This window comes from Borostomias antarcticus (assembly GCF_949987555.1).
Source record: "Borostomias antarcticus genome assembly, chromosome: 9".
Classification (NCBI taxonomy): Eukaryota; Metazoa; Chordata; class Actinopteri; order Stomiiformes; family Stomiidae; genus Borostomias; species Borostomias antarcticus.
The window spans coordinates 16498703-16517468 of record NC_140242.1 but is presented as its reverse complement, the minus strand read 5'-3'; the positions used below and the strand labels follow the sequence as shown (position 1 = coordinate 16517468).

Here is an 18766-nt window from a genome sequence, read left to right as displayed (position 1 = left end):
CTCCAGATGCCAGGGAGGCTCCGTAGTTGCAGCGAGCCTGTCGTGGATCAGGTGGTTAGGCTCCGTGGCCCGGCAGGCGAGACTTGCTGTGGTTCCTGCGCGGTGGAGGCCAGCGATGCAAGGATGGGAAGGTTGTCCATAGGAGTGAGACGCAGGCATCCTGTCATGATGTGCAAGACTTCGTTGATAGGCGGATCGATGAGGCGGGTGAGAGCGCTGTGGCACCACACCGGTGCGCAATATTCACTGGTTGAGTAGACCAGGGCTACGGCTGCTGATCGGACCAGTCGCCTCATCAATGCCACACAAGCTGTTAACTTCTTGCGCAGTGGCTCGAGGTGTCGGCGGAACATCAGCAACCTGTCCAATGTCACTGAGATAGGCGCAGCATGGCAGGAGTGTTCCATCGATGTGCATTCAGAGCATCGATGTGTATTCAACACCATCTTTGCCTCACTGAGCTTCAATCTCCAGTCGCCAATTGGAGATTTTACCTGCATTTGGCCGGTGGCAGCTGTTAATTTTCAGCCCTGGACACAGTACTGTAATAATGTAATAATAGATACAGTACTGTAATAATGTAATCATGGACCGTACTGGGTAACACTTTATAATAATGATCAGTTATAAGGCATTTATAAAACATTTGTTAATAATGAACTTATCATTAACATATCATTTATAAACATGTGTAAATTATTCATAAATGATTTGTAAATATAGGCTACTAGTTAAACATTCACAAATGATCTGTAGATGATTTATAACACATTATCAACATTACTTGTAAATGTGTTCAATATTAATTAATGTTAGTTAATATGTAGTAAAACATTTGTAAAATATTTTAAGAATGCCTTATTTATTTGTTTTTCATGTTTATCAAATTATTTGTTAAACATTTACTGAAAGTCTACAAATCATTTGTAGACATTATTGCAGCCCCAAAGACCATTATAAACTACTAGTTTATAATTAACTAACCATTAACAAATCATTTATACATGTTTCATTTATTTATGATTCATAAATGAGTCATATATTATTTATAAATACACTAGTTTAACATTCAAAAATGATCTGTAGATGATTTATAACATCATCAACAGTACTTGTAAATGATTTGTTCAACATTAAATAATATTATTTCATGTGTAGTAACTCATTTTTAATTGCTTTTAAGAATAACATTTTACACCAATTACTAGCCATCTTTGTTTTTCAATCAGAATCGAGTATTCACCCAGGCCATGGTATAATAATGTAATAACTGACCCAGTACTGTACTAAGGTAACTATGGGCCCAGTGCTGTAATAATTTAATAATGGACAGTACTGTAATAGTGTAATTATGTACACAGTACTGTGATTAATGTAATAATGGGCCCAGTACTGCAAATAATGTAATATTTAACAGTACTGTAATAATTTAATAATAGACCCAGTACTGTAATAATGTAATATGATAGTGATTTTATAACAGCTAGGGGGGTTTTAGGCACTCCAAACCCCCCTAGCTGTTATAAACACACAGCCTCGAGTGGTTTATTGCATTTATACAACCGTTACTATAGCTATTAGTGTAAAATAAACACACAGCAATATAAAATATTAACATTTATTCAAAACGAAGCATCATTCCCTCGATTCCGCCGAGCAAAATAGTTCCTCTAACAAAAGGGTTGCCAAGCAACAGAGGCGTTGGCGTCAAGCAGTTAGGCAGGCTTGTGATTAGATAATTATTTACAGGCTAGAATACAGGCATTACAGACTAGAATAGGCCTACAAGCAACAGGCTACAGTAGGCAGGCTACAGGCTAATGCAGGATTTATACATTGTGATTATAAATATTTACATTAAAGTCCAGGTTAACCCAGTTCAAATTTTTGTTATGAGCTTCATACACCACAGGAAAACATGTCATTAACCAGCCAGCCAAATCTGAGTGATTAAAAATGTCGCTAAGTATATAAAATAAGGCTTCAAAATCGTTAAAAAATCAGCAGCATTCTCTGGTCTGAGACTGTGGGGGCGTGTCTGCTGAAGGCACCGTAGCCACACCCAATTGCGTGGGGAGGGGGTGTGGAGGGAAGAACCTGTCAAATAGTACCGTTCTCTGGTCTGAATATTGTCACACTGGCACGCCGTCTCTTTTGTGGTAGGAAGGCACAGCTTTGTGAAAACAGAGAGGAGTTGAAATTACACTTGTCTAATGAGTCAAACGCACAGATGCTTCCTCCTAACCTATCTCCTGACAAACAACACAGGTAAAACTGTAGCTACTCTATACCAACGCGCCAGTGTTACTGCCCTTAGATGCAAAATACAAAAACAGGCAACGAGGAATGTATGAGTCTGTCCCTATTTTCTCCCTGCCACCTCCAGGCCCATTCCTATCCCTCCCAGGCGATCCTGTCGTCCCTTGGGATCAATGGAAAAAGTTAAAATGTACCTTTTAGTCACTGGCTTGAACAGCGCTGATAGCGCGAAGAAGCGTACACTACCGGAGTTGATAATCGGGACAGACTCATCCACTCTCGTTGGCAATGTTATGTGTGAGAATAACGAGCACTCGGCTTCAACTTTCCCGCAACATATCCAACAGAACTGGAATGTTCAGCCAGTAGCCGCCGAGCACCGCTTCACTGGGAGAGGGTGCGTCTTTCTCCAGCTGCAGCTGGTCTACCTATCCCCCTCGCTCCCGCCTCCCGGTCTCCCGCTGGAGAAATATACTGTAACCATTACCGGTGAACCCATACGCACATCAGGTGCCACAAATATGGCAGGCAGTTTCTGTATAGTTAACGCTTATAGTCATAATATATCATCCGTAACGTTATTTGGTGGGTGGTCGCCTGGTCGGTGCTGCTAGCTATGTTAGCTAGACTAAGGTTATATACACACTCCCATCTGCAACAAACTACATAGCTAATGTTAGCTATAATTCCTCCCAAGATTACATATAATTCATCATAGCTGACATTACCACATAAATGTCAAGACACATATTTTGTATATTAACGTAGCAGTGTATTTTCCTATTGCTTACGTTACCTAGCTAACGTTATAACGTTAATTAGCTATAAGCACACAAGGCAGCGGTGTCGACACCAAAGGTTGATGCGACAGGAGGAGAATGGAGGCCGGGGAGGGAGATGGTTGGCTCCGCCGAATTCACCAGGACCAGTCGTGAGTCTGTGAAACCCAAAAGCCTCATATTATAATTGCAGAAGCTTTCGGGAGTGAAATGTTTGCTGCAGAGGCGGGCGCTAGCGGAGACAGACTCCTCTGTAACACCATGGCTCTTCAAAAATGCTCACCATTTGCTTCTCATTTCAGCTTTACTCGGGAGTTGAAAGAAGGAGACCTTATCATCCCATTCCTGCTGGCATCCAGGAAGGATGCATTTTCGTTTAGTTTTATGCATAGGCATTGCTAACTAAGAAAAACTAGCTAATTCTAGACTGCTGGTTAAAACTAGCTCATTCCAGACTCAAGATTGAGCAGGAGAACCGAAGATTCCAATCCGTTCTAGCTTTATATAGTGTTAGGGCGGGGATATGCTAAGAACACCGCTCTACGTCATCAAGTACCATTTTAAGCCCGCCCAGAAAATCCAGAAATCAAAACTGGTCAAAAACACAAAACTGGTCTAACTTCACAATTCAGTACTACACATGGTTCATCCCATTTTTACATGTTATCAGCAATGCATTACTAACACATAGAATGTGTTTTCAAGCAAATCTCTGATTTTGGTTAATTGGGACTTTAATCTGAACATCGCCTGTAATGGTACAATTGGTGAAGTAATGCTCAGTCATACTAGCACCCCTCTTCGCTGGTTCAGGTGTGGTGTCCAAGGTGCGTTTTCGCACAGAGCCTGCATGTATATAACTCCAGCTTCTTCTATCATTAAAATTCGGTCTCCAGTAAGACTGCAGGGACGATTCACATTTATGTCCCGTAACTGACATAATTTCCCTTGACCACCAAACCATCATTGGCTAGCTTTTGCACAACGGTGCTTCGCAGACAGTGGTTTGTATAGATGGTCTCCGTGCCCACGGCTCAGATCAAATGGGAGGCGCATTAATACTGAAAATGGAATGATATGCGGTCCCTCCCAGTTGTGTGTTTTTTAAGTATTTCAACACGGCTTCCAGCCAATCAGAATCAAGAACCGGAACTAACTGTTGTATAATCATTTAATAATGGTCACAGTAATGTAATATACAATACTGTAATAGTGTAATAATAGACCCAGTACTGAAATAATGTTATAATGGTCACAGTAGTAATAATGTAATAATAGACCCAGTACTGTAATAATATATTAATGCACAGTACTGTAATAATGTAATAATGGATCCATTACTGTAATCATGTAAAATGGACAATACTGTTATGATGTAATAATAGACCATGTACTGTAACAATGTAATAATATACACAGTACTGTAATACTGTAATAATAGACATAGCACTGAAATAATGTAATAATGGATCCAGTACTGTGATAATGTAATAATAGACCCTGTACTGTAATAGTGTAATAATGGACAGTACTGTAATAATATAATACTAGACACATTAATGCAATAATGTAATAATGGATAATAATGTAATAATGGACAGTACTGTAATGATGTAATAATAGACAGTTATAATAATGTAATACTGTACACTGATGTGGCTTTACTTTGCTGCACAACTTGTGATGTCAGTTTTCCATATTCTGCTGTTTTATTGCTAGACTTCCTGCTGACAGTGTGCAATGTGCATGTGTGAGTGGCCCAGTCCCAATGTCCACCCTTGCAGACTCACAGACTTAAGGGCGCGCTCCCGCGAAGTCCGCGAGGGCTTAGGGGTATCCCAATGTCAAATCGGCAAGTGCATGAGGGCTCTCTCTCTGGCAGACATTTTGAGCCCTTTATGCCCCCTTACCGTAAGTCTGCACTTCGGCAGGGGGAATTACCCACAGTTCATATCGTTGTGACGTGAAACATGGGGTTACCTGAAGAACAGCCAATAAACAAGCACAGACAGATCAACCAACCCTAACGTTCACGCTATTAAACAAAATATGTTTTCATGTTTTCAGCTGGACTTGCTTATCTGCACAAGTAGCCTTATAATTATTTTGGTTTCATTATTTTTAAGTATGGGTTATTAACCCTGTGGGTTTTTATAATGTGATTTGTTTAATAATATGTAGGCTATAGTTATAAATCACATCGATTTCTGTTGCTCTAAATCATATGATTTCCCAGTTAAAAGCAGTATGACATTAATCACCCATTTCGGTGTAGTGTTCTCTGAATTGAGATTTCCAACATGAATATGGAAAGAGTTGTGAGGTGCAGAAATGTGTATTATCATTCTTAAGTAAATACTTTTGGATTCATCACAACAAGAATCACAGGCAGTAATGTAGTTCGCATATGACCACAAAATGAAATGATGAAAGTGTTTTTGAGGGTAACACAGAGAGTTCGGATAATATAAAGGGGATTTGACTCAGGCCAAAATTAATTTACATGAAGGCCTATAAGAAAAACATGTAAAATTGAAAAACTGATAAAAAGCCCCACACCCACAATAGTAAGAAATATGTTTTCACGTCAACGTAATGTGATGTTGCAAGTGCTGTCCCATTCCTTTTTATACCAATTCGAGCCCTTGCAGCCTCTCGCACTCAACCACTTTACCAGGTGACGTCAATAAGTCTATAAGGGCTCAGGGCTTGAGGGTTTAGGGGGGACATTGGGACTGGGCCTGTGTGTGTGTCTGTCTGTCTGTGTGTCTGGCTACTAACAGAACAGTGGAATCCTCCGACCTAGACCCTCAACTGTTGACACTAATTTCTCTCTCTCTCTCTCTCTCTCTCTCTCTCTCTCTCTCTCTCTCTCTCTCTCTCACCCCCCCCCCCCCTCCTCTCCCTCTCTCCCCCTTTCTCTCAGTTGTTGTCCAGCCCTGTGGGCTGTCTAACAGCCAGATCAATGCTGCCTCCAGCAGGGAAGGACAGGAGTGTGCTTAGCCTCCACTTAGCACCAGTAACTCCTGAAACACAATGAGATGAGTGGCTCTTATGCTGCCTGATCCAGTTACACCACCGTAGGAAGACGCTGGGAGGGAGAGGGGTTAGGTTTAGGGGAATAAATGGCGAGAGAGAGAGAGAGAGAGAGAGAAGAGAGAGAGGGGGGGGGGGGGGGCATATTTCCATGTGATTATCTTCTTCCTCTAACTTTTTTTTCCCGCAGGTCCTGAATATTGACATCTGACCATCGGCTAATGCACATCAGCTTGTCTGTCTCTTAGCGTTCATTTGCAATGTGATGGAATGACTGGTAATATTATGCTCTCTGTCGGTATGTGTTCTGTGTGCAGACGTTGTGTTTGTTTGTGTCTGTGTCTGTCTCTCTCAGTGTCTCAGTCTCTCTGCTTTCCCCCTCTTCCACTGTCTGATACCAGCGCTGTTCTCCTCTGTTTTGTCTGGTAGAACGGATTCTGTTTCAGTGATTCATATTTTATCTGATATAGATGAAGTATGAGCATATTATTACGCTTATAACATACACACATACACACACATGGCAACAGTTCTGTGTTGCTGCCCTGCTTTTCCGTGTCGAGTAACCTACATGACCTCTTCCTCAGGATTTGATGTGCTTTGCCTTGACGAAGCATTATGCTGCTCCACCTGTGTAGTGTCAAGGTCAGTGTCACCTGTTTCTCACGCTCACTTTACCCATCAGCCATTGCACCTGTGTAGTGTAGAAGTCGATGTCCCCCTCTCCGTCATGCTTCCTTAGCCCAGTGAGCACTCACAGCAACACTGCATATACTGTATGACTGAATATGATCATATGATCCTGTATGTAATCCACCATGTGCATGTAATGTGAATCTGGTCTCGTCAGAGGCTAGGGTTTAGATTACTGTCATGGAACTTACCACACCCTGACCTAATCCGAACCTATCCTGACCCAACTCTAACCTGACCTTACCCTAACCTATCCTGACCTAACCCCAACTCTAACTCTACCTTGTCCTGACCTACAGTAACCCTAACCCTTCATTGACCTAGACCTAACCCTAACCCCCCATACAGTTTACTGACCTAACACTAACCCACCCTGATCTAAACCTAACCTACCATGTCCTAGACCTAATACCTAACAACCATGTGCTGACTTAGACCTTCAGCAGATGAACTTGAGAATTTGTGTGTAAAGGCTCTCAGCATGTGCGTGTGTGTGTGTGTGTGTGGAGGGGGTTATAGAGGGGTAAAGGAGCATCCTGCACATCCTTACCACCCAGATTACAGATAGAACAGGGTCAACCATCTCTCCATGTCACTGTGCTGTACCTTTTCTCACGTCGATGCGTTCCTACTATACCTACCATCATAACAATGTGTGTGTGTGTATGTGTGTGCGCGTGCGAGTGAGCGTGTTTGTATTTGTGTGTATGCATGCATGTGTATGCATGCATGCATGAATATGTATGTGCGCATATCCGCAAATACATGTTGTGTGTGCATGCATCCAAGTGCGATCTCTGTGTGTATGTGTATGTGTGTGTGTGTGTATTTGTGTGTGTGCGTGTGCGCATTTGTCGAGTTCCACTTCCTCTTATGAATGCTGATCAGTGAGCTAAAAGCCTGTCTATGTGTACAGTTTATGTGTGTGTGTGTGTGTGTTAATGGTGCTGTGAGCGAGCGTGCCTAATGTCTTGCTAACGACTGTTCTGTCTGCAGGTTAACCTTGGGCTGACTGCTCCAATAATGCGTGCAGAGTGGCAGTGTCTCTGTGTGTGTATGCGTGTGTGTGTGTATGCGTGTGTGTATGCATGTGTGTGTATGCGTGTGTGTGTGTGTGTGTGTGTGTGAGTGAGTGTGTGTGTGTGTGTGTACAGGTATGCATGTGTGTGTGTGTGTGTGTGTGTGTGTGTGTGTGTGTGTGTGTGTGTGAGTGTGTGTGTGTGTGTATGCGTGTGAGTGTGTGTGTTTCTGTGTCTGTGTGTGTGTGTGCTGACTGCTCCAGTAATGTGTGAGGAGTGGCAGAGTGCTCTCTCTCTTATGCCCTCATAGATCACAGACAGTGACGAGCCTAGTGTGAAAGACAGGCTGATAACCGGCCCACAGTCTAAACACACACGTCTCCTCCACGCTGTTAGGAAATTATTGTTCACTGTGTTCAGTATGACATTAGGAACCTAGTGTTCACTGTGAACAGTATGCTGTTACTCTGCCTGGCACATGAGAGAATTGTTGTAGACCAACTGAACACACAAGGCTTTCTGTGATGATGTTAATAAACGCTCATTCTAAAGAGGTGTTTATGTGAAGTCATACAGGGAGAATCTAGCCTTCCGTTCATCTGTGTGTGTTGTCGTAGAACTTGTACCAGAGCAGGTTCCTGGGCCTGGCCGCCATGGCGTCGCCCTCACGGAGCGCCCAGAGCCGCCGGCGCTGTAAGGACGCGTCGTCGCGCCTCAGCTACAGCCCGGACCTGTACCCCGACCCCCTGACCCCACCTCCGGCCCTGCCGCGCTCCACCAGCGATGCCGACCTCCTGACCTCCGACTGCCGCTCCACCCTCACCGTCAGCTCCTTCCACTACAGCGTCGGCCAATCGCAGGACATGGTGATCTGCTGGGACATCAAGGAGGAAGTGGACGCGGGGGACTGGATCGGCATGTATCTGATTGGTGGGTTGTCTTGTGAATGTCTAAGAGCTGCTCTCCTGTTTAATGGGTTGCCTTGTGAATATCCTTGAGCTGTTCTCCTGATTGGTGGGTTGCCTTGTGAATGACTAAGAGCTGCTCTCCTGATTGGTGGGTTGCCTTGTGAATGACTAAGAGCTGCTCTCCTGATTGGTGGGTTGCCTTGTGAATGTCTAAGAGCTGCTCTCCTGATTGGAGGGTTGCCTTGTGAATGTCTGAGAGCTGCTCTCCTGATTGGAGGGTTGCCTTGTGAATGTCTAAGAGCTGCTCTCCTGATTGGAGGGTTGCCTTGTGAATGTCTAAGAGCTGCTCTCCTGATTGGTGGGTTGCCTTGTGAATGTCTAAGAGCTGCTCTCCTGATTAGTGGGTTGCCTTATGAATGTCTAAGAGCTGCTTTCAGCTCACTTATAGTATGTATAATATACACTGCAGGTACATAATTATACCTGTAAACTGTATGAAAACTATAGCTGCATACTACAAAATACACAGTATAAATGCTTTATTTTCTTGTGAAACGAACAGTGTTGGGCAAGTTACTGAAAATGAGTAACTAATTACAGTTACTAGTTACTTCTTTCAAAAGTAACTGAGTTACTTTACTGATTACTGAATATAGAAAGTAACTAGTTACTGGGGAAAGTACTTTTTGCATTTGCATTAATGAACACACTAGTATATAATAATAATAATAATAATAATAATAATAATAATAACTAGAAAGTACATTTCCTGGAGAAAATGTGAGGTGGGCTAGCTGCTGCAGCTGTATGTAACAGCTACTGCTAGAACTACTACGGACCAGGCAATCTCCATGCACCCACCGGCGAAGACCGTGCGTCTCTAGCCCAATCAGGGGCTGAGTTGTGGGGTCTGTGGTGTGGACAGTGGCGTGGTGGTGAGACTCCGCCCCCTCAGGTCAGAGCTGGTCGAGGACAGTGTACCCCTATCTGGGCCACCTACCCGCTCGCACCGGTGAAGACCATGTGTCTCTAGCCCACTCGAGGGCTGAGTTGTGGGGCCGTGGCGTGGATAGTGGCGTGGGGGTGAGACTCCGCCCCCTCAGGTCAGAGCCAGTCAGGGACAGTGTACCCCTCTCCGGGCCACCTACCTGACTCATCCGGTGAAGATCGTGTGTCTCTTGCCCACTCAGGGGCTGAGTTGTGGGGCCCGTGGCGTGGATAGTGGCGTGCTGGTTAGGCCCCGCACCCTTGGGTCACAGCTAGTCGGGGACAGTACAGTGACCTCTGGGCAATTTCCATGCATCCACCAATGAAGACTGTGTCTCTAACCCACTCGGGGGTTGAGTTGTGGGGCCCGTGGCGTAGATAGTGGCGTGGTGGTGAGACTCCGCCCCCTCAGGTCAGAGCTGGTCGAGGACAGTGTACCCCTCTCCGGGCCACCTATCCACCCGCACCGGTGAAGACCATGTGTCTCTAGCCCACTCAGGGGCTGAGTTGTGGGGCCGTGGCGTGGATAGTGGCGTGGGGGTGAGACTCCACCCCCTTGGGTCAGAGCCGGTCGTGGACAGTGTAGGCCATGCCGGGCTACCCACCTGCCTTCACCAGTGAAGACTGTGTGTCTCTAGCCACCTCAGAGGCTGTGTTGTGAGGTCCGTGGCGTGGATAGTGGCGTGATGACGAGACTCCGCCCCCTCCAGTCAGAGCAGGTCGGGAGCAGTGCACTGACATCCGGGCAATCTCCATGCACCCACAGTGAAGACCGTGTGTCTGTAGCTCACTCAGGGGCTGAGATGTGGGGACAGTGGAGTGGATAATGGCGTTGTGACGAGACTCCGCCACCTCGGGTCAGAGCCGGTCTAGGACAGTGTACTGCTCCCCGGACCACCCACATGCACCCAACCGTGAAAACTGCGTCTTTAGCCAACTCAGGGGCTGAGATGTGGGGACGGTGGCGTGGATAGTGGCGTGGTGGCGAGACTCCGCCCCCTCAGGTCAGAGGTTGTGGGAGGCAGGTCAGTGATTGCCAGGCCATCCCCATGCACCCCTCATTGGAGACCATGTGTCTATAGCCCACTCCGGGGCGGAGCAGTAGCTGTGGAGGTGTTGTATGGAAGTTGAGGTTAGAAGCAGTAGCAGTGAAAAGCAGTAGGTGTTTGTTATAAGTACTGCTAGTACTACACTCAAAAATAGATTAGACCACTCATCATAACTCATAGTTTTATTCAGTTCAATAGCTGAAAGAGGAGAAAATATATTAATATGAGTTTGCAGCCTGAAAATATTCTGAATATTTCTAAGAAAGATGGATGGATGGATGGATGGATGGATGGATGCAAGAAAGAAAGAAAGAAAGAAAGAAGAAGAAAGAAAGAAAGAAAGAAAGAAAGAAAGAAAGAAAGAAAGAGGGTTGATGGATGGATGGATGGAAGAAAGAAAGAAACAAAGAAACAAAGAAACAAAGAAAGAAGGATGGATGGATGGATGAAAGAAAGAAAGACGGATGGATGAAAGAAAGAAAGAAAGAAAGAAAGAAAGAAAGAAAGATGGATGGATGGATGGATGGATGGATGGATGGATGGATGGATGAAAGAAAGATGGATGAAAGTTGAAAGAAAGAAAGAAAGAAGGAAGGAAGGATGGAACGATGGAAGGAAGGATGGAAGGAAGGATGGAAGGAAGGAAGGAAGGAAGGAAGGAAGGAAAGAAAGAAAGAAAGAAAGAAAGAAAGAAAGAAAGAAAGAAGGAAGGAAGGAAGGAAAGAAAGAAGGAAGGATGGAAGTTAGGATGGAAGGAAGGAAGGAAAGGAAATGAATGAAGGATCGAAGGAAAGAAAGAAAGAAGGAAGGGAAGGAAGGATGGAAGGAAGGAAAGAAAGGAGGAAGGAAGGATGGAAGGAAGGAAGGATGGAAGGAAGGAAGGAAGGAAGGAAAGAAAGAAGGATGGAAGGATGGAAGGAAGGAAGGAAAGAAGGATGGAAGGAAGGAACGATGGAAGGAAGGAAGGGAAGGAAGGAAGGAAAGAAAGAACGAAGGAAGGGAAGGATGGAAGGAAGGAAAGCAAGGAAAGAAAGATAGAAAGCAAGAAGGAAGGAAGGAAGGAATGGAAGGAAGGATGGAAGGATGGAAGGAAGGAAGGATGGAAGGATGGAAGGAAGGAAGGAAGGAAGGAAGGAAGGAAGGAAGGAAGGAAGGAAAGAAGGAAGGAAGGAAAGGAAGGATGGAAGGAAGGAAAGGAGGGAAAGATGGAAGGAAGGAAGGAAGGAAAGGAAGGGAGGAAGGAAAGAAAGAAGGAAGGGAAGGATGGAAGGAAGGATGGAAGGAAGGATGGAAGGAAGGAAAGGAAGGAAGGATGGAAGGAAGGAAGGAAGGAAAGAAAGAAGGAAGGATGGAAGTAAGGGAAGGAAGGAAGGAAGGATGGAAGGAAGGAAGGAAGGATGGAAGGATGGAAGGAAGGATGGAAGGAAGGAAAGGAAGGAAAGATGGAAGGAAGGAAGGAAAGGAAGGAAGGATGGAAGGAAAGAAAGAAGGAAGGATGGAAGGATGGTAGGGAAGGAAGGATGGAAGGGAGGATGGAAGGAAGGAAGGAAGGAAGGAAGGATCGAAGGATGGAAGGATCGAAGGATGGAAGGAAGAAAGGAAAGGAAGGATGGAAGGAAGAAAGGAAAGGATGGAAGGATGGAAGGAAGGGAAGGAAGGAAAGGAAGGAAGGATGAAAGGAAGGAAAGAAAGAAGGAAGGATGGAAGGAAGGAAGGAAGGAAGGATGGAAGGAAGGAAGAAAAGGAAATGAATGAAGGATCGAAGGAAAGAAAGAAGGAAGGAAGGGAAGGAAGGATGGAAGGAAGGAAAGAAAGGAGGAAGGATGGAAGAAAGGAAAGAAAGGATGGATGGAAGGAAGGAAGGAAAGAAAGAAAGAAGGATGGAAGGAAGGGAAGGAAGGATGGATGGAAGGAAGGAAGGATGGAAGGAAGGAAGGAAAGAAAGAAAGAAAGAAAGAAAGAAAGAAAGAAAGAAAGAAAGAAAGAAAGAAAGAAAGAAAGAAAGAAAGAAAGAAAGAAGGAAGGAAGGATGGAAGGAAGGAAGGATGGAAGGAAGGATGGAAGGAAGGATGGAAGGATCGAAGGGAGGGATGGAAGGAAGGAACGATGGAAGGAAGGAGGGAAGGAAGGAAGGAAAGAAAGAAAGAAGGGAAGGATGGAAGGAAGGAAAGCAAGGAAAGAAAGAAAGCAAGAAGGAAGGAATGGAAGGATGGAAGGATGGAAGGAAGGAAGGAAGGAAGGAAGGAAGGAAAGAAGGAAGGAAGGAAGGAAAGGAAGGATGGAAGGAAGGAAAGGAAGGAAAGATGGAAGTAAGGAAGGAAAGGAAGGATGGAAAGAAGGAAAGAAAGAAGGAAGGGAAGGAAGGAAGGATGGAAGGAAGGAAAGGAAGGAAAGGAAGGATGGAAGGAAGGAAAGAAAGAAAGAAGGAAGGAAGGATGGAAGTAAGGGAAGGAAGGAAGGATGGAAGGAAGGAAGGAAAGGAAAGGAAAGGAATGAAGAATCGAAGGAAAGGAAGAAAGAAGGAAGGGAAGGAAGGATGGATGGAAGGAAGGAAAGAAAGGAGGAAGGAAGGAAAGAAAGGAGGAAGGAAGGAAGGGAAGGAAGGAAGGAAGGAAGGAAGGATGGATGGAAGGAAGGAAGGGAAGGAAGGATGGATGGAAGGAAGGAAGGATGGAAGGAAGGAAGAAAAGAAGGAAGGAAGGAAGGAAGGAAGGAAGGAAGGAAGGAAGGATGGAAGGAAGGATGGAAGGAAGGATGGAAGGAAGGAAGGAAGGAAAGAAAGAAGGAAGGATGGAAGGAAGGGAAGGAAGAAAGGAAGGAAGGATGGAAGGAAGGAAGGAAGGAAGGATGGAAGGAAGGAAGAAAGAAGGAAGGGAAGGAAGGAAGGATGGAAGGAAGGAAAGAAAGCAAGAAGGAAGGAAGGAAAGGAAGGATGGAAGGAAGGATGGAAGGATGGAAGGATGGAAGGATAGAAGGAAGGAAGGAAAGAAGGAAGGAAGGAAGGAAGTAAGGAAGGAAAGGAAGGAAGGAAGGAAGGAAGGAAGGAAGGAAGGAAGGAAGGAAGGAAGGAAGGAAGGATGGATGGATGGATGGATGGAAGGAAGGAAGGAAGGAATGAATGAATATGAATGCTACCACAGTAGTCAATAAAGGGTGCCTGTACAGAGAGCATGCACGTGTCCCCAAATTCAAATCCCAACTGACACTGAGCATCCTCTCATTCACTTCAATGGAAAGGCATGTTGGCTTCAGACAGCTCTCTCTCAAAAAGTACAAAGGTGCCAGCCTAGATTTTGACACCGTATGAATCCTGAGAAAATGCTGAACATTTAAGGCTATTATATGTCCGTGTAGCTTAAAAACTGTAGGCATGGCGACGAGTTAGAAAAAGGGTAAAAATGCAAAATTAGCAGCTCAAAAGGTAGAGTGTGGGCCCATACGTTTCAATGGAGAGCGCAGTTGCCAAACAAATCGTCATACAGCGAAAATTATAAGTCACACGGCTTAGATACTTACATTGTACGAATCAGCACAGTTGTGTGAAAGTTTTCATGTATAATACGTGTGTGAGCTTTCAAAACTGTAGGAGTGCCAGCAGTTTACAAAATGTGTAAATATTTTAAAAGCAACAGCTGCCACCACTCTAAAAACATAATGATACTGAACATTCCACCAGCAGTTTCAATGGCACAAAAATGACTATTAAAAGTTAAATGACTAAAAAACTATCAAAAATATCAAAAATCTGAATACATCCGTTAAAGAGCTAAACATCGTGAACATTTTAAAGTTTGAATGAAGTTTCTAGCACAAAGTATGAAGAAGTTATAAAGGAGACAAAAAAGGGGGAGAATAATAAAGAAAGAAATAGTGGGAATATCACAAGTTGGGCTAGCTTTTGCAAGCTAGCCCACCTAATAATAATAATAATACATATTATTATTATTATTACATTAGTCATTTAGCAGACACTTTTATCCAAAGCGTCTAACAATATTTGCATTTAACGTAGGAAGAGCCAATGTACTACTACTTGCCAGAACTCACAGGTTTTATCCAGGCATCTTAGTTTTAACAGTTTCATTATAGCGGAGCAGGTTATATTTGCTCGTATGTTGTATTTATTCTGTTCACAACTTTGCGATCAGCCAGGCTACAGAGCTCCAGGAACCCCTATGCCAAGCCGAGCTGGATCACATTGTGGCAGGCCCAGAGTCCTGAGTCTACGGCTACGGTTTCTGGAGCTCTGTAGCCTGGCTGTACGATCGCGAACTTGTGAACAAAATACCACATACGAGAAAATATTACCTGCTCCGCTATAATGAAACTGTTAAAACTAAGATGCCTGGATAAATAAATAAATTTTCAAAACGATATATTTGACAGAATATAATCAGAATATAAATTAACCACAGGTTCGAGGTCTGGGTAACTGAACGCCTTTTCGCCTCAGCGTAACGACGTAACCCACGCATTCCCGTCACCTGACTCAAGTAGCATGCTACATTTTTCTCGCCTGCTATATCGTTTTTGTGGAGTAGTAGGTACTAGCATGCTACTTCTCGCCTGCTATATAGCAAGTAGCAGGCATTTCGGACACAGCCACTACCTCACTGCAGCTATAGCAGCCTCTCCCTTCTCCACCGCAGACGTCCTTGTCTTGTTCACGTTACCCTGGGTAAGTAGGTTAAATGAGCTAACTAAACTTGTTTAATTTCACTTGTTTTGAATCGTTGGCAGATAACAGTTTGGACCATAGCTATATTGATGTTTAAATTACACACATCAAACACTAGCCTACAAATCAAATTGTAATTGTGTAACGTTAGCACTCCCTAATTGAATGTAGCTAGCATATAGCTAAAATAATGTTACCGGTAGATAATGTGCTGGAAAAAGACACACTGAGGGGATGGGACAGGGGGGGATAAAACAAAGGGAGGAACAGAACAGAACAGGGATTAGCTAATATTCTTTAAAGCAAGGCTAAAAAGGTACGTTTTCTGATGTCTTTTGTCTCATGGTGTTGTTTATTCTTTTACTTTTTATTGAAGGTTGAAGGATGAAGGACAAGCGCCCCAGAAAGAGGAACTTCACTCATGATGAAATCATGATAATGCTCAGCATGGTGAAGGAGGGTTATAAATTGTTGGAGGCGAAATTCAGCAATGTGGTCACAAACAAAAAGAAAGCTGACAAATGGCAGGAAATTACAGATGCGATAAACGCGAAAGGTGTAGATGAGAGAGATGTTGCAGAGGTAAAGAAGAAATGGCGTGATCTTAAATCAACAGCCTGTGACGACTACCCACGTACCAAGGATTTCAAGACAGGTGGAGGTCCAAAGCCTGATGTTGGGCCATACTCCACCATAGTGTTGGATATTATTGGCGAGGATTCGCCCACTGTGGTGGGTATCGAAGGAGTGGAAAGTGGTGTGCGCAGCCAGCCAACCAGCCAGACCAACACCCTACCAGCCAACCAGCCCAACACATTGCCCGCCAGCCAGACCAACACCCTGCCAGATAGCCAACCCAACATCCTGATAGCCATCCAACCCAACATCCGGCCAGTCAGCCAGCCCAACACTTTGCCAGCCAGCCAACCCAGCATACTGCCAGCCAGCCAGCCAGCCCAACATACTGCCAGACAGCCAGCCCAACACACTGCCAGACAGCCAGCCCATGGTCGAAAACCAGTTGTTCATTTTGGCGTCAGTGTGTGACAGGGAACCAATTCGCCCCACTGCTAAGCTCACTCTCCCCTTAACAGCCAACGAACCTACAATTTCAAAGAAGCGGAGTGCCAAGAAAGCCTTTCCAGTGGAGGAGGAGAATCTGGATATCCTGAGGGCAAAGGTATACAGGGCGGAATTGGCCAAAATTGAACAAGAGACACTGAAATTGAGAGCTAAGAAAGAGAAGCTAGACCTAGAAAAACTGAAGCTCAATTTGGAGGTAATAAAACTTCAGCAGGAATTGAAGCTGTCTGGCTGCACCTTTGAGACAAGTACAACGGAAATGTAGTTTACCTTTGAACAATCTATTTATTGAATATTTATTTATATTATTTCAACTAAATATGTTACCATAAAATAAATTGCATAAAATGCATTGCAATGTATCGGCCTTATTACTTACCCTTTTGTTCAATTAATACTGTTCTGAAGGTTCATGCATGTTCTATGTAGTAAATCAAGTCACAGGTCCATGCACATTTCTTTAATGCATGGGTTTATTGTTACAGTAGATTCTATCATCAAATACCATTTTCTTTCCACTGACAGACGTGTCTGTAAAGGTTGAACAGGTAGATGCAGACTCTATGAGTGTCTCGTCTTAGAGACAAACAATGACCGAGTGCTCAAAAACAACACAGAATGGTTTGGAGCCTATTGCATTTCACTTCAGCACTCTCAAGCAAAGGCTTCTAAGAAGAAAGCAAGGGAGGCGCGTCCGTACCCCACTTCAGGCAAAATATCGGTAGGTGATGTATCTGCGCATGGTGGCACCCTGGACATCTCCATCCTCCAGAGGCTGGTGTGGGTGCTCCTGCCCTGCTGGTTTCTCTGGGTCATCGTAGGGAACCCTCCACAACATTGCCAGGTTGTGCAGGACCACACAGGCCCCGGCAACCACCGCTGCCCTGTCTGGCTCCATTGTGATGCCTATCAAAATGAATGAATGAGTGAGTGATATCACATGCACCATTGTAAGATCAGGTTTTTCATAATTATCTAAGCTTATTTTTCCTATTACAACAGATGGGAGAGCCATTTGGATTGAGAACCGGCATTCCTGGTCCTGCAATGCGCTTCATTGTACCTCTCCTCAGGTGGGGTGGTAGGTCAGAGGTAGGGGCTCATCAACCAGCGCCTCAGTCTGTACCCGGAATCTCCTAGTCAATCAATCAAACTTTACTACAGACTCGGGGCAGTCCAGCCATACAACATTATTCACAAGGTAGGCTACACTGAGGAATCTGTGAAATATGTATACACATGAGCAAAAAAATAGCACTACAGAAGTAGCCTACCTAGTAAAATCCCCATTGTTCTGCCTTCCTCAAAGTCGGTGCAGAGACTTGAGTGGTCCAGGATGAAGCTGTCATGCTTCGCCCAGGCCATCGGATGACACAGTTGGTGATCATGAGATTGTGGTCGCAGACGATTTGTGCATTGATGCTGTGAAAGCCCTTACGATTAACAAATGCGTTTTCGTTGTCACAAGGTGCTTTGATCCTAAAGTGCGTGCCATCCACGCATCCGACAAGGTCGGGGAAACCGGCAACATTGTAAAGCCTTTGGGTTATAGTGTGCTGCCGGGCTCCCGTGGGCATCTTCACATAGGTGTCGCTATGCCTGCACAGTGCTTGCGACACCCTCCGTACCGCACGACACACAGTGCTCTTGTGGATTTGGATAGTGTCCCCCACCACATTTTGGAAAGAGCCGGTAGCGAGGTACCGCAGTGCCACGCAGACTTGTAGGGCAGCAGGCAGAGCTCCGTTCATGTCAGTTGGATGCTCTATGTCATTGGCTACCATGTCGGTGATGGCCAAAATCTGGTCCCGTCGGAACCAATAACGGGCATGCAGGTCAATGTCATCATATAAATGTAATGGGTTTAACCGGTCCCTGAGAACCCTCTCTCTGCGAAGATTATTAGGCCTATTGTCTTCTTCAAACCTCTCTAAACGAGCCATGTTTTGGTTGTTTTGATGTTAAAACGTTACAAAGTTTCAGCCCACCTCAGTCCTTGGTTACAGCCCCAGCTGTTGCTTAAGCGGCCGTAATTGAGTAGCTACGTTCCCGCTATCGGCTCGTGTTAATAGGGTTAGCTTACAAATGTTACAAAGTTTCAGCGCAACTCCGTCCTAACACTATAGCTAGCCTAGGCTACTTTGTAATGATAACCTAAACCGATATTTTGGGGTGTTTGTTGCTTAGCAGAGTTGAAGACGCTAGTATTAGTCTAGCAGTAGTAACACTCCTCCAAATTCATTATCTCCGTTAGCAGGGCTAACGTTGCACTCAG

General features: G+C 44.6%; 1 protein-coding gene across 1 annotated transcript in view; it reads left to right on the top strand.

Moving 5' to 3' along the window:
• Positions 1-18766, top strand: part of LOC311312853 (E3 ubiquitin-protein ligase HECW1-like) — a gene marked incomplete at both ends in the record, with an annotated part of 124868 nt that overhangs the window by 11007 nt on the left and 95095 nt on the right. The window contains one exon of the mRNA XM_084442860.1: positions 8404-8716. Coding sequence (XP_084298986.1) covers positions 8404-8716 — 313 coding nt within the window. The remainder of the gene's footprint in view (positions 1-8403; positions 8717-18766) is intronic.